This window comes from Dromiciops gliroides, chromosome 4, assembly GCF_019393635.1.
Source record: "Dromiciops gliroides isolate mDroGli1 chromosome 4, mDroGli1.pri, whole genome shotgun sequence".
Taxonomy (NCBI): Eukaryota; Metazoa; Chordata; class Mammalia; order Microbiotheria; family Microbiotheriidae; genus Dromiciops; species Dromiciops gliroides.
The window spans coordinates 195,838,134-195,861,723 of NC_057864.1; the positions used below are offsets into that span (position 1 = coordinate 195,838,134).

The following is a 23,590-nucleotide window of genomic DNA, read 5'->3' on the forward strand; positions in this document are numbered from 1 at the left end:
GCTTCAACTACTGAGCCCATGGGATTTTTTTTTTTTTTGCTGGGGGTGGGGGCATCCACACAACCCCCAAGGGGAGCCAAACATAGATTTCAGGGGAAATGTGAACTTGGGATGGGGGGAAAGTTGCATCTTTATTTTCACTAATCTCTAACTGAAATTTAGAGATTATTTCCTTCCATTATTTAAAATACATTATTTTAAGGGATCCACAGTGACCCCTGGGCAAGTCACTTAACCCTCATTGCCCAACAAAAACAAAAATAAAAACAAGAAAGGGATCCACAGACTTCACCAGTCTGCCAAAGGGTCCATGACACACACAAAAAGGTTAGGAACCTCTGATTTAAAAAACCATTTGGGGTTTGATTGTCCTTGGGAGGAAAAGGCAGGGCCTGGAGTGGGGGTAGAGGTGGGGTAAAGTCCCTATTTTGCCCAGACTGGGTAGTGTTTACCCTTACCTTCCTGGTAATTTTTTTTTTTTTGGTGGGGCAATGAGGGCTAAGTGACTTGCCCAGGGTAACTCAGGTCTTCCTGAATCCAGGTCCAGTGCTTTATCCACTGTGCCATCTAGCTGCCCCTGTGGTCATACTTTAAAAGGAGTTTGGAGGGTGTGCTGAGCCAGAAGCCCGCACCCTGGATCTAGCAGAGACCTCTCCCAGCCTTCCTCAGCCCAATCCCAACCCTTTGATCAATTTCTTATCTCCCACACCTCAGGGCCAATCACACAGACACAAAGATAAACTCTTGAGTACATGTTTAAAATAGGATCACAACAGTCAAGATGGGTTCAATGGGGGTAGGGCAGAGGGGGCAAAGGGGGACTGGCTACTTTGGTCCCACAACCAGTCTTTATAGTTCACAACCTGGCAGTGGTTGTTTTAGTTCCTCTTCCCTGATTCCAGGGGGTAAGTATGTTTCCAAGCTCTCCCTGGGTTTACTGCAAGGGTCTGTACCTTTAGAGGCCTCAGCCTTCCCCCCACCCCACCCCACCCCACCCAGGCATCATCACTGTGCTTTACTAGCCAACAGGTGGCACCCTAGCCTCTCCTTTCTCCCAGATGTCTTAGATGTAACTCAGAACCAGGGTGTGGACAGAGGTAGATGGGAGGGGAGAGGGGGCACAGGGCCCTCATTGGCAGTGGGGAGCCCAGGACCCTGGAAGAGGTGGTGGGGCAGGCTGACTCCCAGCTGGAGAGAAGGCACCAAGATAGGGGGAAATCCTTCCCTGGGGCCTGCATCTCTGAGGCCTGCTGAGGGAAGGGGGTATGAAATCAAACTGGAGGGTCCCAGGGGGAGTGAAGTGCCCCCTGGGACAAAGAGGGCTAGCACTGAAGCCCCACCTCCCTCAGCAGGCAAAAGACAGCAAGTTAGCCCCTGTCATCGCTGGGCCAGGCTGAGCAGCCCCAAGTGTGTCCTTCCCCCCTCCCCCCAATTCAATCTTTCCCAAGCTCCTCCCCACCCCAAAGGCCCCTGGGATCACGGGTAAGAAGAGAGCATCTGTAGGGCCTCAGGCGGTTTTGGTACCATTGGCCACCTCCTTGTGGGCCCAGAGCTCCTTGTGCTGCTTTCGTCCAAAGCCCTCATCATAGTTGCCTTTACTCTTAAACAACTGCTGGAAGTGGGGTTTGCAGTAAAATTCTCCATGAAGTGCTGCATAGCTGCCCAGACTGCAAAAGAGAAATGGGCCAGGGAATGAGCGGGGCAACCGCAGGTACCTGTCCCTCCCTCCAGCTGTCCCCGATGGCCTCATTCAGGGGCCAGGCTAAGGAAGGGAGCACGTGTCCGGGGTGGGTGGGCCTGGACTGTGCCCTCACCTGAGCTTGGTGTGACAGTGCTTGCAGCAGAAGCATGAATTATGGAAGATGACCTTGTCGGCCACCAGACGCTCCATGGGGTAGACGGTTTTTTGACATGCTGCACAAGTCTCCTTCACCTGTGCCCGAAGGCTGAATGACTGGTAGGGGAAGGAAGTGAGCATAGTATTAACCACAGGGAAAGGACCACTTACTTCCCACACACACACACACACACAATATAACACATATTTCCCATCCTCACCCCCCTCCCCATCTTGAGCCCATTCTGAGAACACAACACCCAGTCCTTACCTTGGAGCGCTGCACCGTACTGCCGCTAGGGCTGCCCTTGGCTTCCTGGGGACACAAGGGAAATTAGAACACGGTTGGGCCCACTGGTCCTGGCATCCAAGCCTATGGCCAGTCTAAGGTCTCTAGCAGCATCCCTACAGCCTTCCCCATCTCCATCCACCCAGGTGAGAATATCTACGTTTCAAGGGGCAATCCAACTCCTCAATCCCATTATCCCTGGGGCTGGACAGGATAGTCCCTCCAAACTGCCCCAATCCCCTTCCCCGCCTCTACCCTGAAGGGAAAAGGGTGGTAGTGGTGGTGGTGGTGGTGGTGATGATGCTGTTACCTACATGAGAGCTGGTGTCCTGGGCTGCTCCAGCATCCTGGAACATGATGATGGCAGGGATGGGGAGTGCGGCCCTCAGCACTCTGCAAGGGGAAGTTAGTCAAGAGGGTGTCTAGGCCCGCAAGCCTAGCACCCTTCCCCAACTCCGCCTCCCCTTCTACCCCAGCTTGCACTTAAGGGGTGGTTCGGGAGAGGGGAGGGTGTTGTTTACAAGAGAAGCATAATCAAGGAGGTGGGGGGCTGTGGTTGGGACTTTCCCTAAGTCATTTCCTGTTGCTTTAGGTCCTACCACTTCCGCCTCCCACCCTCTTCACTCAGCCCACCCATCGGTGAAACCTATTTTTTGGGGGGGAGGGTGGCTGGGAGAGGAGAAGCAGAGAAGGGGCAGGATGGAGTGAGAGGAGACTGAGGCACACCAGTGCTGGGGGAAGGGGGAAGAACCCCTGAAGCGCCACAGAAAAGAGTGACCCTAGACGAGGGACGTGGAGTGGTTTGAAGCAGGCGTGGGCCTGGGGCTGGGGTGGACACGGCGCTGGGACTGGAGAAGGGATGCTCAACCACAGTGTCCTGGGGTTGACCCCGCGGCGCTGTCAATCTAACAGGGCTGTGAGTCAGACACGGGGACTACTGTCCTTCCCCTCTCAGGCTTCCTTCCTCAGGGCCCCAGCTCCTGGACAGCTCAGTCCCCCTCGTCCCCCACCCCCGTCACCACGCGCACCCCGTAGGGGAAGCGCTACCAGAGTACATTCTCGTGCCTCCACGCCCGGCCAGGACCCTAGCCTTGCATCCCGGCTGCATTCCCAGCCCTGGGAAGTGTCCAGCAAACTAGCCCACCCAGGGGCTCCCCAGCCCGAGTGCTCGCTCTCCCGAGGCTCCGCGGCCTCTCCTGTACTTCCAGCCCCCTATCTCGGGCCAGGGATAGTCAGACCTATCCATACGCCCAGTCTAGCCCGGCGGGAATCAGCTGACCCCCCGGAGCGCCCTCCTCCTGTCCCCGAAGAGGGGCCGCTACCCCTGAAGAGGATCCCGACGTCCCCCGCTCCGGGGTACCAGATTGAGCCCTCTAACCCATCCCTGCGACCTCCCTAGGGGTCCCCGACCTGATTGCCCCACTCTAAACCCCGCGGGACCCCAAAGGGTCCCGGACTCAGCCTTCTCTTCTGCCATCGGGCTGCCCCCCCCCACCCCCAGACTCCTAAAATGAGCCCCTCCCCCTCAGCCCCCCGGTCCCCGAGAGGTGGCAGACTTATACCCTCCCCCCCCATCTCGCCGCTCCCAGGGGTCCCAAGATGAGCCCCCCCCTTTACCCCGCGGGCCCTGAGAGGTCCTGGACTCAGCCTCCCCCACCCCATCCTGTCGCCCCTTTGGGGTCCCAGACTCACTCAGACCCCTCCCACCCCCATCCCGCCGCTCCCGCGGGTCTCACCCAGGCCCAGGCTGGGCCGCCACCGGGGCCAGGTGGAACGGGTCTGCTTCTCGGGGGCGGGAGGTGGCCGCAGCCGCCGACGCCTCTGGAGCCCGAGCCTCCTCCGCCTCCGCCGCGGCTGCCTTATCCTGGCGCTGCCCCCAGCCCGGCCCCCGCCCCCCGCCCGCCCATTGGCTCCGCGCGGCCCCGGAGCCGCCTCTGGGTCCCCCAACCCGGCTCCCCGCCCCGCTTTGTCTCCTCGCCCGCTTTCCCTCCCTCAGACCCCCGCCTTTGTCTGCCCCCAAACCCGGGAGGTTGGCGCCAAAGCCTCGGACCGATGCCGGCCGCCCCCCACCCTAGCCCCGAGCCCAGTGCCTGCCCTTCTGGTTTCCTTTCCTCCGACTAAGCCTGAGTTCCCCCCGTTCCACCCCTAACCTCCTTCCGCTCTGCGCCCCAGACTCTAACGGCCCATCGAGGTCCCCCCAGACCTCGCGCTCGCCTTTAGAACCGCCCCCCGCCCTCTCTTTTCCTATCTTAGCCGGCCTCGGGGTGCTTCACCGCTAGCCCAGAATCTCCCCCTCCTTCCCGAGTCTTGCCGGGCTTCACCTCCACCCGTAGCCTAGTTCAGGAGGCGCGGGGGTTGGGGGGAGGTGCGGAGGAATAAGAACCAAGGGTGCGAGGGGAGGGGGAGGGTCCTGCTCCCTCCGAGCTTTGGGGGGGGGGCATGCGCGTGTTGAGACACCCCTCCTGGCAGGGTGGACAGCACTCAAGACACGTCCCTCTTCCTCCCCCGTCAGACTTCCTGGGTCCTTTCTAGACTTCAGATTCCCCTGGACCCCCCAGGGGCCCCAGGGTCCGTTGCACTATTCCCACTCTAATCTCGGGCGCAGGACTGGGACACTCGAACCCTCCCAGGCTGCTCAGCCGAAGTCCTCGCCTTCACCTAACTCAAAGCAAAATGCCGAGAGTGAATAGTTGCCTTCCTCCAGATGTTCGGGCTGAATTTCCTTACCAAGATCTTGGGCAACCTCGACACCTCCTTCTACCACCCGAAACTGACCCGGCCAATCAATTTCCTCCACTAGCCTCGGGTTTCCGCCCTTACTCTATATTCTTGAGGGAGAAGAGCAGGCTAATTCAATTAGGTAAGATTAGCCAGGACACGTTTATTTGTTTTTAATTATTGACAACTTTTCACATCACCCCAACTCTATCTAATCCCTCCCCCCTCTCAGAAAAACCATCCCTTACTATAACACATAGTAAAACCAAAAAGGAAAAAAAAAAGAAAAATAAACAAAATACTAACCAAAGTGACAATTACCTGCAGTGTTCCATACCCATAAACCCCCACCTCTGCAGAAAAGGAAGGGAGTTGCATTATCTTTTTTTTTTTTTTTGGAGCCAAGCTAGGTCATGTATAATTGACACAGGGCCCCAGATGCCCCTGAAGCCAGGATAAGACCTGTATGGATGATGAAGGATAATTCTCCATGCACTTTGTGAACAAGACAGTCACCAGGAAAGAAGGGATATTTATGCAGTCAACCATTCTGGAGAACAATTTGGAACTGGGCCCAAAGGGCTATAAAATTGTGCATAGCCTTTGATCCAGTAACACACCTATTAGGCCTGTATCCCAAAGAGATCCCTGCCCCCCAAAGAAAAAGAAGAAAGGACCTGTATGTCCAAAAATAAAAATATTTCTAGCAGCTGCTTTTGTGGTAGCAAAGAGTTGGATATGGAGAAGATACCCATCAATTGGGGAATGGCTGAACAAATTGCCGTATATGATGGTAATGGAATACTATTGTACTTTAAGAAAAGGGGGATGGTTTCAGAAAAACCTGGGAAGACCTGTATGAATTGATGCAAAGTGAAGTGAGCAGAACAAGGGGAACATTGTACACAGTAACAGCAACATTGTAATTGATTTAGCTACCATGATCAATATGATGATGATGATCCAAGACAATTCCAAAAATGCTATCCACCTCCAGAGAAAGAACTGATGAAAATCAAAGTAAAATTTTTTTCACTTTACTTTTCTTGGGTTTTTTTGCTGTTTTGTTTTGTTTTTGCAACATGGCTAATATGGAAATATGTTTTGTATTATTTCACATATATAATTGATATCATATTGCTTATCTTTTCAATGGGTGGGGGAGGGGCTGGAGGAAGGGAGAGAATTTGGAACTCAAGTTTTTTTTTTCTTTTAAATAATGTTAATCCCAAAAAGAGAAAAAGACCTATTTGTACATAAATATTTCTAGCAGCTCTTTTTGTGGTGGCTAAGAATTGGAAATCAAAGGAATGGCCATCAATTGGGGAATGGCTAAACTATGGTATATGATGGTGATGCAAATGGCAAGGGGCAGCTAGATGGCTTAGTGGATAGAGTACTGGCCCTGGATTCAGGAGGACCTGAGTTCAAATCCGGACATAGACACTTAACACTTATAAGCTGTGTGACCCTGGGCAAGTCACTTAACCCCAATTGCCTCACCAAAAAAGAAAGAAAGAAAGAAAGAAAGAAAGAAAGAAAGAAAGAAAGAAAGAAAGAAAGAAAGAAAGAAAGAAAGAAAGAAAGAAAGAAAGAAATGGCAAGCAGAATGATTTCAGAAAGACCTGGAAAAACATGTATGAAATGAAGCAAGAGAATCAAAAGAACATTGTACACAGAGACAGCAATATTGTTTGATGAAGAACTGTGAAGACTTGACTATTCTCAACAATACAATGATCCAAGACAATCCCAAAGGACTATTGAAACATACTTATCTACCTCCAAAGAAAGAACTGATATTGATGGAACACAGACTGAAGCATGCTATTTTTCACTTTCATTTTTTTCTTTTATTCAAGTTTTCTTGTACAAATTGACTAATATGGTCATGTTTTACATAATCATACATGTATAACCCATATCTGATTGCTTCCTGCCTCAGGGAGGGGAAAGGAAGGGGAGGGAGGGAAGGAGGGATAAAAATTGGAAGCCCAAACTATAAGTAAAAAGGTTTATTACTTTAAAAAAGTGATAATGTTAAAAATAAATAATAAATTGGTGGGGCGGCATTCACCAAAAAATGGATTTGTGCCACCAGCTCTGCTAGTCTCCATCTTGGCCCTACAGTATCTCACTATCAGCATAATCAGTGTTAGTCCTATGAAAGTCTTTGACATTCAGCTGAATACTTCAGAACGTGGCAAGCTCTCTGCCCTGCTGTTCATTTCATAAGCCAGCAAGGCTTTCTGGAAACATTTATATCCTTGATGGAAATCAATTGATTTTATTCCGTTTCTAGCAACCAGTTGCTACTCCAAACCTCTTCTCCATCCTCCTGCATCACTGCTGCTCAACAGAGCTGGAGAAAATCAGACAATGGAATCAATTGGGTACACTGAAAATTTATGTTATCTAACCTAAACTGGGCCCTCACTGCAGCAAGGTAACCCTATTACTCCTTCCTAATCCATTATCTATCCCACATACCACAATGGTTATTTCAGCCTCCTCCCTTTCTGTTTCACTTGAGAAAATGGAGGCCACAGCAGTGAGCACCCACTTCTCTCCTTCTATAGATCCTGAAACCCCTTGACAAAATGCCCCAACTCTCTTCTCGTTCCCTCCAGTATCTGATAATGAAATGGTACTAATGTACTGTATCTTTCATCCCTTTCATATAAAATTCCTAGGGAGGAAAAATCTATATTTGTTGCCTCCACTTCTTTCCTCTCATTCTCTTTTCTTTGTTTTATTTTTTTTTGGGGGGGGGGCAGGGCAATGAGGGTAAGTGCCTTGCCCGGGGTCACAAAGCTAGTAAGTTTCAAGTATCTAAGGCCAAATTTGAACTCAGGTCCTCCTGAATCCTGGGTCGGTGCTTTATCCACTGTGCCACCTAGCCGCCCCCTCTCATTCTCTTTTCAATTTGGCAATCTGGCTTCCAAACCTCATCATTTAACTGAAATTAAGTTACTAAAGACTTTCAAAACCTGGCATTTTCTTGGCCTGTTTTGACACTGTTGACCACTCTTTCTTCCTGTCCATTCCTCTCTGGGTTTTTGATGACCTGTCTCCTTTTCAGATTCATCACCTATAACATGCCCTCTAATTGTGGATGTACTCCAAGACTTTGTCATAGGCCTTCTCTCTCTCTCTCCCCCCTCTTTCACTTGTGGCTTCATCAGCATCTAGAGATTTAATTAATTTCTATATGTAAATGATTCCCAGACTTATATATGCAGTCCAGGTCTCTCTCCTGATAGCCTAGCTGCCCATCCCCAATTTCTTGTTGAATATTTTAAATCGAATATCCCATTGGCATCTTAAGGGTTGCATAATCAAAACAGAACTTATTTTGTCTCCAAAACCCATCTGCTTCTGGACTCCCCTTTTTCTGTTGAGGGCACCACCATTCTTTAAATCTCCTAGGTTTGCATTATCTTGGCTCCTCACCTCTCCCTCATCCCAAGTATTCAATTTTGCCAACAGCTTTCAATTCCTCTCTACTCACACAGTCACCACATCATCTGGCCTTCATTACCTCTCACTTGGATTATTACAATACCTTGTCTCATCTTCCCTCTCCAACCCATCCTCCACAGTGACTTAAATGACATTACTGGAACACAAGTATGACCATATAATTCCCCTGATCAATAAACTCCAATCACTTTTTTTTTTTAGTGAGGCAATTAGGGTTAAGTGACTTGCCCAGGGTCACACAGCTAGTGTTAAGTGTCTGAGGCCGGATTTGAACTCAGGTACTCCTGACTCCAGGGTCGGTGCTCTATCCACAGCACCACCTAGCTGCCCCCCAATCACTTTTTATTATCTTTAGGATCAGATATCAAATCTTCTGTTTGGCTTTTAAAGTCTTTCCCAACTTCACCCCCAACCCTATTACAGCCTATAACAGCCTTGTTATAAGATGCAAATGTCTAGAAACTTAATTCTACTAGATTATACCATGGACCTGCTTATAGGGAATTTGATATACTCCTTAAAGGAAACTCTGGGAGGGCCCTTTCTACCAACTAGCCTGAACACTAGTTTCCACAGCAATATTGGTTCAGAAGTTAGAAAAAGAATATCTGATTGGGGTGTATTCTGACCTGAGGAAGTAAGTCACTACCAAGATGATAATGAGTTTACCCTCTGTCTGAGGCTGTAAAAGAAGAGGCATTGCAGTGTGGGAGAGTATTCACTCTTCTTCCTGCATTCTATAGTGCAGCTAGATTGGCCTTTTTTTTTGCTTAAGGTCATAGGGCTAATAAGTAGAAGCAGCAAAGCTCGAAAGCATGTAACACCAAGTCCAGCATGGCTATGGAATTAAGTTTCTACACCTGCACCTTTAGAAGTGATGTAACTAATCTTAGAACCCATGCCTGCTTTTTTTCTTGCAGTAGAATTCAGGTGGTATTTTCCTTGGGCAGCTAGGTGATACAGTGGATAGAATGCCAGGCCTGGAGTCAGAAGGACTCATCTTTTTTTTCCCCAATTATGTAAAACATGACCATATTAGTCATTTTGTACAAGAAAGCTTGAATAAAAGAAAAAAGTGAAAGAAAGTAAAAAATAGCATGCCTCAGTCTTTGTTCAATCAATATCAATTTTTTTCTTTGGTGGTGGATAGAATGCCTTATCATTAGTCCTTTGGGATTGTCTTGGATCATTGTATTGCTGAGAAAAGTTAAGTCATTCACAGTTCTTCATCAAACAATATTTCTGTCACTGTGCACAACGTACTCCCGGTTCTGCTCACTTTACTACACATCAGTTTATACAAGTCTTTCCAGGCCTTTCTGAAATCATCTATTTCTTATAGCACAATCATACACCACAGTTTATTTAGCCCTTTGCTAATTGATGGACATACCTTTGAGTTCCAATTCTTTTTTTTTTTTTTAATGAGGCAATTGGGGTTAAGTGACTTGCTCAGGGTCACACAGCTAGTAAGTGTTAAGTGTCTGAGGCCAGATTTGAACTCAGGTCCTCTCGACTCCAGGGTGGGTGCTCTATCCACTGCGCCACCTAGCTGCCCCCAGTTCTAGACTCTGAACACTTGTTACCATCACTCAACAACCTCTTGCGCTTTTGCCGAGATTATTGTCTCCCAATAAAGATCTTTCTATTTGATTTTGGTAGAATCCACATTCATGGCCCTTTTAATGTTTATTTTGAACTTTTTGTCAGATGACATAAATCTGTGTGGGATGGCTAACACGTTTAATAACAGAATTGCAATCCAAAAGACTCAACTGGCTAGAATGCTCTAAAAATGAGGAAATTTAAGAAAGGTAAACATACTGAACTTCAAAATGTAAATGACTTAGATATTGGAAACAGGAGGTGTGCCTAGGCAAGAACACAAGTGAAAAAGACTTTGGGGTTTTAATGCCCTGAAAAATCAATGAGTCATAGGTGTGACTTGGAAGACAATCTTAAGCTACATTAATAGAAAAACCGTGCAAGTGATAGTCCCAGTGTAGTGTGGCCTGGGTCTGGAGAGATGTGAGCAGTTCTAGTCATTGGATTTTATTTGGACATTGACAAGATGCAGCATATCCAGAGCAGACCAAGTAGGGGACTGGAAATTTTGTCAAAAAGCATTTTTGTAAACCTTAAAGTGATAGAAAAAAGACACTAAGAATACTTAGCCTGGAGAAAAGGAAATTCAGTGGTAGGGTGGTGCATGGGACGACAACATAATAAAAGCCCAAGTATTTGAAAGGCTGCCTTTGGGAAGAAAGATTAGATTTGTTTTTGTTGAACTCAGATGGGAGAAATTAAAAACAACTAGCAGAAGTTACAGAGACAAATTTCAGCTTCAGCATAAGGAAAATAGAATAGTTTAGAGCTATCCAAGAAAGGAAATATAGTGTCTGGGGAAGAAGCAGGTTCCTTGTCTTTAGTTGTTGTTGTTGTTGCTGTTGTTTGCTTTTTTGTAGGGCAATGAGGGTTAAGTGACTTGCCCAGGGTCACACAGCTAGTAAGTGTCAAGTGTCTGAGGCCGGATTTGAACTCAGGTACTCCTGAATTCAGGGCCAGTGCTTTAATCCACTGAGCCACCTAGCTGCCCCCCATTATTTACTTTTTCTAGTAAAGAGATTCTTGATTTGGGATCCATGGATACATTTTAGAGGATCCATGGAATCAGAGTAGAAAAACAAATGTTTTCACTAATCTATAACTAAAATTTAGTTTTTCTTTTTTAAAAATGATATTTTATTTTCCCCCAATTACACAGAAAAACAATTTTTAACATTCATTTTTTAAAATTTTGAGTTCCAAATTCTCTCCTACCCTCCTTCCCCTCCCTGAGATAGCAAGCAATCTGAAAGAGATTATACTTGTACAATCATATAAAACATTACAAATTTAGCTTTTCTTTCAATGATATAAAAACATTATTCTAAAAAGGGATCCATAGGTTTCATCAGACTATCAAAGGGTTTCCAGAAATAGAAAAGGTTAAGAACCACTGCTTTAGTATGTGAGTGAGATTTTCCCCAACCCTTAGAGATAAGTGATTTAACTATGGTAATAATCAGTATTTAGACTACAGATTGTGATTTAATATGTTTAGGTATTCTTTAGTGGTATTCTTTAGTAGCTTAAGCAAATGATAATAGAATAAGTAAAACAGATATTAGTAGAGTTTATGTACATGCTATGTGGTAGTTTGATGCAGAAACCACGTAATTGAAACCATTAACGATCCATTGTAGTTAGATATCCACCAATCAGCTGAAAGGTCAAATACTAAAAATAGTTACTCTGGACCAATCAGAGCTTAAGGAAAGCCATCATCAAATGGAAGTTAGTAAGTAGCTTGCAACGGCTGCGATCAACAGAAATGATAGTGGATTTAAGCAGTTAATAGTTTTGCACTATGGTGGATCCACTAGTTGGATTACATAATTTTGCATAAGACTGAGGTTTCTACTATTCAATGAAGATCTGTTGTATATACATCACTCGAATTGTGTAGTGTAAATGGTGTTTCTGGGAGGAGCTGTCTAAAAATAGTATGTATATAAGTGTGTCGATCAACTGTGATAGATTCGACTCTTCTCAGCAATATAATGGTCCAAGATAGTTCCAAAGGACTCATGATGGAAAATGCTCTCCACATCCAGAAAAAAAGAACTGTGGAATCTAGATGAAGATTGAACCATACTATTTCTCTTTTTTCCTTTTTTCCTTTTGTGAGGTTTTTCCTTTTTGCTCTGATTCTTCTTTCACAGCATGACTAATGCAGAAATATGTTTAATGTGATTGTACATATATAACCTCTATCAGATTGCTTGGGGAGGGGGGAGGAAGGGGAAGGAGGGAGAAAAATTTGAAACTAGAAATCTTATAAAAACAAACATTGAAAACTAAAAATAGTATGTATAAATACTTTTGAGCCCTGATTTGAGTATAAATACCAGCTTCTGGCTCTGTTCGGAGTCTCTGGGTCCTAGACCTGAGACCAGCTTTATTGTAAGACAGGTACCCTCTTTCTACAGTTTGGAGACTTCGCTTTTTCATCGGACTTAGAAATTTTCACAAGTAGAAATATGCTTAAGTTTCCTCCATCTTAAAACAGACATGGAGGCAAACTTTTACTTAATCCTATCATCTCCTTGGGAAATTTTCTTCCTCTTCAGGGCCAAACTTCTGAAATGAATCTTTTAAACTTTGTCTCTTTCCCCCCATCATTCCACTCAATCAATTATAAAGAATTTATTAAGACTTTGGTCAAGTCACAACTTCTGTTCGCCTCAGTTTCTCCATCTGTAAAGCCAGGGGGGTTATGAAACTTAACATCCCTTCAAGCTCTAAAGCTATGAAAACAAAGAAACAAACTAAAAAAATAATAATTTATTAAGCACCTGGAGTACAACAGATTCTGTGCTAGACTCTGTGAATATAAATATAAAAAGTAAGATAATCCCTACCCTCAAAGAGATTACATTTAAATAGGGGCATAAATGTTCTCTCCTTAACCTAATACAATTTAGTTTCCTTCCCTTCCATCTATTGGGGTGAAATAATTCTCTTCTTTGACGAAAATGAAAGGGCCTCATTAGATAAACCCAGTGGTCTTTTCTCAGCCCTTCTCCTCCTCCTCCTCCTCCTTCTGCTCCTGCTCCTCCTCCTGGCTTACTGTGTAGCATGTGACATTGGTGACCACCCCATCTTTTTTTTTGGGGGGCAGGGCAATGAGTGTTAAGTGACTTGCCCAGGGTCACACAGCTAGTAAGTGTCAAGTGTTTGAGGTCAGATTTGAATTCAGGTCTTCCTGAATCTAGGCCTAGTGCTTTATCCACTGTGTTACCTATCTGCCCCACCCCATCTTTTTTTTCTCCTACCCTATCTTTCTTGAAACCATCCTCTCTGGACTCCTATAGCCTTGTTCTCCTCTTGCCTCTGATTCCTGCTCTCCCTCTTTAAAAATTCGTTTCCCACAAGGTTCTGTCCTCAGACTTTTCTCCTTTTCTTGTGTCTCTATTCCCACTCCCTTGATCGAATGACTCCAGGCTCTATTTCTACACCTCTAATATCACTCCAGAGCTCCAGTCTTCTATTTCTAATTGCTTATTGGACATTTCTAACTGGATATCATGACTCCAAATTCCTCTTGTCCAAAACGAAATTCATCATCTTACTGAACTCTTCTCTAATATCTCTATTTCTGTTGATAATGAATAGAGTTTGCAAAGCACTCTACATATATTTTCTCATTTGATCCTCCTAACAGCTACATAAGATAGATGCTATTGTTAGCCCCATTTTACAGATGAGGAAACTAAGACAATCAGCTGTTAAGTGACTTGCCCAGGGTCACATAGTGTCTGAGGCAGAATTTGAACTTGGGTCTTCTTGGCTCCAAATCCATTATGTCACCTTCTTCTTCCCAGATATTCAGACTCATAACCTTTGAGTTAACTTTGACTATGCTTCATTCCTTACCTTTCATCAGTGACAAAAGTCCTTGAGTCTACCATCTCTCTTGAATCTGTTTCTCTCAACTCCCCCACCAACCACCTAAGTTCAGACTTTCATTTCTTCCCACTTAGACTATTAATAGCTTCCTAACTGGTTTCATGTCTTTTGTTTATTCTCTCCTACAGCTTTAATCTATTCTTCTCAATATTTCCTGAGTCATTTTGCTATCATGTCACTTTTCTCTGAAAACAATCTTCAGTGGCTCTCCATTGGTCACCTAGTAAAGTACAAATTCCTTATACTGGCATTTAAGACCTACAAAATTCTGCTCCGAACTACTCTTCTGGTCTTACTGAATTATTTCCATTCACATTTGGCATTCCAGTGCACCTGGACCCCTCTCCATCTCCTTCTCATTCTGCTGTGCTGCCTTCCATTTGTAGAATCGGTTCTCCCCCAATCTCTATCACTTGGGTTTCCTTCTCCATGAAGCTTAACCTTACCCTGCAAGTCCCACTGAATGTGATCCTTTCCTACTCAAATTTCTCATAGAGTTTAACGTGGGTATCTCCTTTGCTCTCATTTCAGTCTTCCTTTTTTACTGGGCTCATATCTTGATCTCTCTCCTACCCTTCCTAATCCCCTTATATCATGGGATCATAGTTTTCAAGTTGCAAGGGACCTCAGCGACCATCTAAAATAACCACCTCATTTTACAGAGGAGGAAACTTGGGCCAAGAGAAGGGAAATGATTTGCCCAAGATCACACATTACTAAGTGTGTATAGCTGGATGTTGCAAGTTCCTGGGTTGTTTTTTTTTGGGGGGGGGGTCCTGTGTCATATCCATTTTTGTACTTCTAACTTTCCCCAATGAAAATCTATTTTCTTTGCTACCCCTTCCTGACATGTCATATCCAGCTCAGGCCAATCTCTCTCTAGGTCCTATCCCTACTGTGCTCTCTAGAACCCTTGCTCTATCTTTAACAAATTCTTCTTTCCTATCTTCCTCTCCCACTTTTAGCGTTCATGGATTTCTTTTGTTGTTGTTGTTTTTTTGTTTTATTTGGGTGAGGTAATTGGGGTTAAGTGACTTGCCCAGGGTCACACAGCTAAGTGTCAAGTGTCTGAGGCTGGATTTGAACTCAGGTCCTCTTGACTCCAGGGCTGGTGCTCTGTGCAATCTGTTCATGGATTTCTTGGGAAGATATGTTAACCCTTGTCCTGCTCTACAGTAATGGCAGCTCCTTCCTTCATGCTTCTCCAACATACTGAGTCAGAGTCCTTGTCCTCTGCTGTCCCTTCCAGATGCTTTTTTGTTACCACCATTCAGAAACTCCTCCTTTGAAGTTCACGCCATTCATCTGTCTCACCTTGTCCAGACCCTATTGCTCTAGTCTCAAGTTCAACAGCTGGCTCAGCTCTCTTCTTCATACCGATCCCTGCCCTTAATAACCTTGGGAATTTCTATTTTCACCATTATGTCTCTTGGAAAATACCAGTCTACACATCAGCCTCAATTCGTAGGACCTCTATACCCACACTCAACTGCCATTCATGAATGCTCTCAACATCATTCCAAAGTGGGTCTTCCTTTGCTATTATTATTATTATTTTTTTGCTGGGCAATTGGGGTTAAGTGACTTGCCCGGGGTCACACAGCTAGTAAGTGTTAAGTGTCTGAGGCTGGATTTGAACTCAGGTCCTCCTGAATCCAGGGCCAGTGCTCTATCCACTGCGCCACCTAGCTGCCCCTTCCTTTGCTATCTTAATCACAAAACCATCTTTCAAGATCTCCCTCCACCTCCCTTCTATTTTTTCCCCATCATCACAACTTCTAATTCTTCCAGCCTTCCCAGGTGTCCAAGTCCATCTGCTGTTCCGGCCATACTCTCCTCCCTTTATGTTTTTTGACTTCATAATTAAACAGTCTGACAATATACTTTCCCCCTCCTTTAAATCTTTCCGGTGTTCACACCCTACCGATATTCAACCTTGGGTCACATACCCTTCCTCTGATTGACTCTAAAACTAAATATTGTTAGAGGAAAACATGACATGATGTAGCTTGCGTCCAGGACAAAACCATGTTTTCTATTGTATGACAAGCCTTTTGCTCTCCCAATGGACTATAATACTTCCTGTAGCAATTCTTTCAACCCCCATCCACAAATCCTGCAAGCCACCTCTAATCTCCTCTCTCTCAGCAACTGACCCTCTTACTTTACTAGGAAAATTAGGTTGTTGGGAACCTCCCTCAGTTCCCCTACAATAACCTTAAAACATCTTCATTCAGTTCTCTCCTTTTTGCAGTCTCAAGATGAAGTAGATGTTCTCATTAGCCAAGGCTAATGTAACATGAGTGAACTGGCACTAATGACTCATGCTCTTAATTTCATTCCCTCTGGGAGTTTACCCCATTGGTCATCCCTCTCTTCCCCCAACTCCTAACTTTCAATCTCTACGGTCTTCTTCCCTGCTGCCTATAAACAAACTCAGGGGCCCACTTCCTCCCCACTAAAGAAGCTTCACTTAATCTTGCCATTCCCTCCAGCTATTAACCCTAAATCGCTCATCCTTTTCATTGCCAAATCGCTGGAATCATTTGAATGTGCTGCTTCCATTTCCTTCCCACCAACCTTCACTTCTCAACCGTTATCTGGTCCTGACCCTACTACTACTCTTTAAACTTTTTTCTTAAAGGTTACCACATGCTTTCAAATTGCTCCAGTGGATAACTTCCCTCCCACCCCGTTTTCTTGGTAACCTTTCTTCACCTTTTCATGCTTCTGGATACTCTCTTCCCTTGGCTTTTAGAATATCATCACTGATGATGAGTGAGATGAGCAGAACCAGAAGAACATTGTACACAGTATCATCAACATTGAGTGTTGACCTACTGTGATGGACTATATTCTTCTCACCAACGCAATGGTACAGAAGAGTTCCAGGGAACTCATGATAGAAGAGGATCTCCAAATCCAAGAAAGAAAAAGAAAGAACTGTGGAGTATAGATGCTGATTGAACCATATTATTTCTTTTGTTTTGGGTGCTGTTGTTTTTTTTTTCTATTTTGAGGTTTTGCATCACTGCTCTGATTCTCTTGTAACAGGATTAATGCAGAAATAGGATTAATGTTATTATGTGTATATATATGTGTGTGTATATATATTATCTATATGTATATGTATAGAGATATATAGATATAACCTATATCAGATTACCTGCTGTCTAGGGGAGGGGGGAGGGAGGGAGAAAAATCTGAAATTGTAAAGCATGTATAAACAAAAGTTGAGAACTATCTTTACATGTAACGGAAAAAATAAAATACCTCATACATTAAAAAAAAAAAGAATATCATCACTGTCCACTAATTCTAAGTGTCTGATCGCTTCTCAGTTTCTTTTGGCAGATCATCCATCTCCTGTCCCCCAAGACCCTCTTATCTTTTCCTTTCAGTGACTTCATCAGTTCCCAGAACTGTTGATAACCATAAATGAAGCCTAAATCTCTTTCCAAAATTCCAGTCCCACACTTTGTTTATTCCTGGATGTCCTGTAAATATTTCAAATTCAACAAGTCCACAAGTCCCTTTCAACTTTAGAACCACGAATCTGTGGTCAACTAGTCCTGTCCTCCACCCATATTTCTCTATTCCTGCTAAGGCCAACCCCATATTTGTTGAATTGAATTCACATTTGGGAATTTACTTAAAAGGTAAAAATGACTTGCCCAAGTTTATCTAGCTGGTTAGTGGCAGTTCTGAGACAGGAACTCAAGTCTCCTGACCTCTGGGTACAGTATTCTTTCTTTGCACTATGTCCATTTTAATTGTGGTTCCTGTCCTTGTTTAATCAGCTCTGATGTTACCTGTTTTTACACATTGACACCTGCCAATCTCTTTACCTGTTTAATTATATATAAGCAGGACATTTAAAATAGACAAGATATGGGCTTCCATTCTCATGGAAGCATCTCCATGGTAGTTTCATTTCATAGTTCAGATTTACAGAAACCAGACAACCACCTTGGTTGGTGGTGCAAATATTATTCCCTTTTATAGATAAGAATCCGACTTGCCTAATGTCACATAGCAAATAAGCTTTAGACCTGTGATTTAAAACCAGGTCTTCTGTATCTCCAGTCCAATGCTCCTTCCACTACACCAATGGGAGGCTGACCTCTTAAGCTGCAAATCTCTATCCTTTGGGGAAGGCGATATCCATGGGAGCCAAAGAATCTTGCTTTACTTGAATTGGGCTTGATGCTGTCTCATGAAACATAGGCTTAAACATAGCTTGTTCCCACAGAATGCAACAAGAATAGAACTAGGAGCTACAAAGCTCAGCCCATGCACTCCCAAGAAACAATGTGGGTCAGCCCCTCCCCTTGGCTGGGCAGGAGAGCGTCTGGGGGACAGCAGTTCTTCACCCCCAACCCTACATATATTCTTCTGACTCTTATGAATCCTGCCATTCAGTTTTTCTCCCTCAAACGTTCCCTTCTATACAAAGTGAGCAGTGAAGAAGGCTCTGTCCCAGAATGTCTTTCAGAGGCAGAATGCTCTAAGACATAGTGCAGAATGGAAGGTCGATTATGATGGTAGAAGATTGTGCCCCATTTGCTGTCAATTCTAGACACTTAAGTCTATTGTGTGTAGGTGCCTTATGAAAGCATAATGTGTGTTAGCACAGCAATATGGTCTAAACAAGTGGTGGAAGTAAATACAATGCCTAGGATAATGCCTTGCACATGAGGTGCTTAATGTTGAATTCAACAGAATTTAAGGTACCAGTGCTAAGAAAAAAAGATGGATATTAGTGGTGAGAAGGGCAGAGGGGAAGAAAGAAAGGGAACTAGGGCTGAGATGGGGTTGATAAAAAGGAACTTGCCCCAAAAGGAGGAACTGGACTGGGGGATGGGCCTTGGGAAGAGAGAATACTTGTTAATTTCAGTGCAAATTTAAATTTTGAAATATACCAAGATGAAAAAAAAAAGCTCCCTTAATCATTGCCACCTTTTCTTTATCACTTCAAAAATATTCCTTACATCCAGAGTTTTAGGTCCTCAACTTAAAACTTTCACTCCATGTTGCATTTTGGGGGAAAAAAAATTACTGGGACATGGGAAAATGCATGTTGATGGTAGCTAGGATCTTTACACAAGATCAAATATTTACTAAATGCATAATGGAAGGAGAAATTGTATATATGTGGGGCATATGAACACAGAGGACTAAAGGTGACCATATAGTCCCCTTTCTCCAAAAGAATATGTTTTAGGGGGCACTACCTCATGGGAAAAAAGGAGATGGGAAAAGTCTATTTTCAGGACTTTCAGCCTTCCCTTTTTACCTCCACTACTGGTGGCATTTGCTTCTTTTTTCAGGTGCCCAATGCCCTAACATTCCCTCTGTATGTCCTGCTAGCAGACGCAGCTCTTGTAGCCAGGGTCTTTGATGCCTCTTAAGAAGTCTCCAAAATGGGAATGGTCATAAGCTATGATACTTTAGGTAACTAATGAAAGGAGGGTCAAGAACAGAGCTACTTCATCACTGTACAACTTGTGACAGGCCTGACATAGGTATAGCCAGATGAAGAACTGTCCATTACAGAGAAAGGGAAGAGAAATGCAAGGTGGGAAGCTTTTTCTTGTCCTGAAGAACAAATGAATGCAGTCTCCTAGGCTTGGCAAGGGCTGGGGGGGGGGGAGGCAAAGGATGTTGCCCCAAAATCTCTTCTTCAAAAGGAACCAAAAGCTTTTAGACTTGGAGTCGGGGAGACTTGGGTTCAAAATTCCTATTCTGATACAGAAGCAAGTCATTTAACTTTTTCGAGCAGTATTCGTCTCATGAGTGGTGTGAGTAAAGGGTTTAAATCACTTGTTCAGTCATTTTTCAGTGTCTGACTCTTCATGACCCCATTTGGGGATTTCTTGCCAAGGGTACTAGAGTGGTTTGCTATTTCCTTCTCCAGCTCATTTTACAGATGAGGAAACTGAGGCAAACAGGGTTAAGTGACTTGCCCAGGATCACCCAGCGAGGAAGTGTCTGAGGCCAGGTTTAAACTCAGGAATGTAAGTCTTCTTGACTCCAGGCCTGGCACTCTATCCATTGTGCCACGTAGCTGCCCTATTAAACCATTAGAGGAATATAAATGGGACATTTTTTACAGACCTAGTCTTTGGCACCTAAATCTTCCCAGCTTGGGGGTAGGAGTGGTGGATCCTGCATGCTTCAAGTACAGCTTCCAAAATGGTTCAGTTAAATTAATAGATGACAAGTCTATAATGGATTAGTAGGCAAGGCTATATCCCTAATCTCCGGGGTTTTATCAAAGAGGACAATGCCCTTCCACAACATATTTCTGAATGTCACTCAGAAAAAACTAGGCTAGATCAGAAATAACCAATACGTCAAATGTAAGCACAGAACACAAAGCATCACTGCAATCCCTGAGTTGGTAGGGTTAAAAAAAAGGAAAGAATGCTACACCTCACGGACTCATTGAAAATTTTAATTTATGTTGGCAACAAAACTAACAAATAGCTGGAGAGGTTGATCCCTAGGTTAAACCCAGAAACCATGCATGGCCTTTTGGGGAAAGCACCAAGGCCGGCGGCCAGTGGCTCTGAGAAGCCTTACTATTGGCAGGGAAAGGTTAGGAACCCAAATGACCTGTAGGAAGACAACACAGGCTCTAAGGTTGAAGTGCCAGGACCCTGAGCCTTAGGAGGGGTTTGTGTCAGGCCTAGCTGTCCCTGCTGTGGCAGGATGACAGAAAGGGGAGGGGTTATAAAATAAGATTAAAAAACAAACAAACCCTCTCTTTGGTTCTAAAAGAGGGTTTGAGAGAGAGAGAGAGCGAGAGCGAGAGCGAGAGGAAGAGAAAGAGCGAGAGAGAGAGAGAGAGAGAGAGAGAGAGAGAGAGAGAGAGAGAGAGAGAGAGAGAGAGGGAGAGAGAGAGAGAGAGAGAGGGAGAGAGAGAGAGAGAGAGAGACACAGACTGGGTTCTGCAATGTTTCTCTCTCCATGGAAGATGCCACCCTGTCCAGGGGAAAGGAAGGTAGGGGAAGGTGTTGGAAAAGGAGAGAGCCTTCAAGGCTCCAAACAGCTTTCCCCTCCGTCCCCTTCCCATTCCCTCTTAGATTCAGGCGGAGGTGAACTGAGCCTCAGAGACAGTCAGATGCTTGGCTGCTTTTGACCCCTAGATACTGGCATCCACTTGTACCCTCTGGCCCTGGAGCAAGAAAGGGCCATAACTCATGGCCAGTCATAACCACCTCCCCCAACCAGAAAGCAGTCAGCTCTCTCATCAGAACTGTCCTTCCATTCCACACAATCTGTATTCAGGAGGGCATGAAAGCCCTACCCCTTAGCAATGGCCCCACACCCCATCAAGTCTTCAGGGATCTGGGGAACAAACACAGCCCCCTCCAAGAGATCAGAATTCCCAGTCGTCCATCTCCAGTTCATCCAGGCTTGATACTAGGCCAAAGATGCCACTGGGGTCCTGGGGTTGGCTGCCTTCAAAGTTGGTGATGGGGGTGACAGGGCGGAGCAATTCAGGCAGGGCCTCTGAGGCACGTCGCTTGATCTGGAGAAAGAAAAACATTTGGGAACTGTCTTCCATTCCTGTATTTCCAATGCCTGGAAGCTATGAGAGAAACTGAGGGGTCCTTAAACCAAGAAACTCTCCAAGAAAACTGTAGTTCTTATGTGGAAGCTATGGAAAATGGGCACTGTTATAAATTTGAAGGTTTAAATGCTTGTTGTTAAATTAATTAGGTAACCTCTCTTGCCCTTAAGGAAGATGGAGATGATACCTTAGGATGCTTCAGCTAAAAGGGTGGTACATAATGTTAGAACTCTGGTCAAAGAAAATAAGGAACTAAGAAAAGAGGCTATATTACCTGCTTGAAAAAAGAATGGTTCAGTAGGGTGCTGGCACTTGGCCTATAGAGAGAAGAAAAATGCTAGTTACCTCTGCTGTCTGGACTCTGTATCACCCAGAACTTTATCCAGACATCTTTAGGAGTGGTCATCCTGAGACTGGGGGAAAACAGGCTGCTTACGCAGCCCTGCCTCTCATGCCCCCCTCCCCCAACCCCCATACCTCAAGCACAATATATATAAATCACTAGCTTTTTCAGGTCCACAGTGGCAAGGAGCGATAGCAACTAAACCTTTCTATTCTTGCTTTTTAGCATGCCCACTGTCCTCTCAATTCCCACTGACTCCCGATCTCTTTAACAGAGAAGGTATAAAATTCCAAGCTACCACAACTCCCAAAGTGGGAGCTGAAGTCCAGGGTCTCTTATTCTTCCAAGAGCACTCACTCCTCCCAAACTCCCTATCTAGTTCCAAGCTTAACAGGCACTACCTGAGGTCAGGACTTCGTTGTAGACACTGCTCCACAAAGTGGTGGAAGTGTGGTGAGAAAGTGCGATGGTAAGGGTGTGGCGGGGAGTCCCCATTGGAGTTCCGTGTTGTGCTGGCGGCAAGACTCTCATTCAGGCCAGAGTTGGCACCTGAACGTGAGGTATTCATGGTCAGCTCCTCAGCAGGGATGGTGGTGGTGTCCAGCAGGCAGGGTACGGTTCCATTTAGCTTTTCCAGAAGCATCTGTGAAAGGCCTGTTTGATTAGTTAATTGACAATATGTTACATGATTTCTGCCCCACCAACATTAAAACCAGGACTCTTCAGCAGCCCCTGGGAATTGTGCTTAAGGGTCTCTCCCCCACCCCCTACCCAAATGCGTTAATGGACAAATAGGAACCCTTAGGAGTAAGGAAAGGGATGGGGCTGGTGGTCCAAGTGTGACTTGTTTAGAGCAATGCTGCCCACTGGGGCTAGGTAAATGGGTTACCTCAAGGAACAGCTGTAGAGGAGGATCGTATCTTCTGTTTTCCATAGCAAGAAAGTGCTAGACCTTTATCCCATACATAAAGGATAAAGAACCTCTAGCAAAAGGACTCCCCCTGCATAGCTGGGGCAGCAGTGGTTTCACTTTTCCCCACCAGACTTTATTTCTCCCCAGTTCCCAAAATGCTCCAGGCAAAGGCTCAGTTCAGTTCAGACAGGTCCTGTTCACAGGTTTTTGTGATGCTCCTTCCTGAGCCAATGCAGAGGCAGGGGCAGGGGCAGGGGAGGAAGCAAGGAAGTGGGTCAGGAAGGGAGTAGCCAGGCAATCTAGGCTTACCTGGGTAGCAGGCATGTCCTTAAAGGGGACGTGGCCATTGGCCAGCTCACAGGCTGTAATTCCCACACTGTAGATGTCAGATTTGGCATCATAACCCTGAAGATTCTAAGTCAGGAGAGAACAGCCACAGGTCACTCCATCTGGAGCCTTGGTCTCTGCTCTTAGGGATGGGGATAAGGACCAGGGAAAGGAAAAGAACGCTAATCTCAAAAACAGCACCAGCTATGAAGCACTGCTTGCCCACATTATTGGAGAGACAGTTAAGGGTTGATGAGTTGTTGCATTATTTTAAAAGGCTAAACGTAGAAAGTACTGGGAAGATAGGGATCCAAATGGCAGCATACAATTCCCATTTCATGAGAATGGCCAAATGCTAACTCTTCCCCTAAAGCAGACCACACATTTCTGCTATCCTCCTCTAGCAGACCTCTGGGACCATAGGAAAATGGAGACAAAGGCCAGTAAGGAAAGGATTCATTACATCTAACTTTGGGACTACCGGAAAGGAAAAGCCTAAGTCTACTTTTATAACATGTGGAAAAGAGACAATTAGTCACTGAGATTTCTTCCTAAAATGAAGGTTCATCTGCCCAAAGACATTCTTTCCT

The 23,590-nt window shown here is 45.1% G+C and overlaps 2 protein-coding genes across 9 annotated transcripts in view; both read right to left on the reverse strand.

The window, feature by feature from the left end:
- Positions 1–737: 737 nt before the first annotated feature.
- LIMD2 (LIM domain containing 2) lies at positions 738–4,874 on the reverse strand. Of its 3 annotated transcripts, none has more exons than XM_043999527.1 (5): positions 4,854–4,874; positions 2,441–2,519; positions 2,109–2,153; positions 1,815–1,954; positions 738–1,667 (listed from the first exon to the last, which is right to left on the reverse strand). In XM_043999527.1, exons 2-5 carry the CDS (start codon positions 2,480–2,482, stop codon positions 1,508–1,510), a joined length of 387 nt encoding a protein of 128 aa, XP_043855462.1. In that variant the 5' UTR covers positions 2,483–2,519; positions 4,854–4,874; the 3' UTR covers positions 738–1,507. The 3 variants fall into 3 exon arrangements, with proteins under 3 accessions (XP_043855462.1, XP_043855463.1, XP_043855461.1); XM_043999528.1 differs by lacking the exon at positions 4,854–4,874 and adding an exon at positions 4,790–4,810; XM_043999526.1 differs by lacking the exon at positions 4,854–4,874 and adding an exon at positions 3,863–4,011.
- Positions 4,875–20,274: 15,400 nt separating this feature from the next.
- Positions 20,275–23,590, reverse strand: part of STRADA (STE20 related adaptor alpha) — a 30,806-nt gene continuing 27,490 nt past the window's right edge. For all 6 annotated transcript variants that reach the window (XM_044003999.1, XM_044003997.1, XM_044003998.1 and 3 more), the window contains 4 exons: positions 22,983–23,087; positions 22,162–22,403; positions 21,692–21,734; positions 20,275–21,375 (listed from right to left, as the gene is read on the reverse strand). In XM_044003999.1, the coding sequence (XP_043859934.1) occupies positions 21,223–21,375; positions 21,692–21,734; positions 22,162–22,403; positions 22,983–23,087 (543 nt within the window). In that variant the 3' untranslated portion in view covers positions 20,275–21,222. The remainder of the gene's footprint in view (positions 21,376–21,691; positions 21,735–22,161; positions 22,404–22,982; positions 23,088–23,590) is intronic.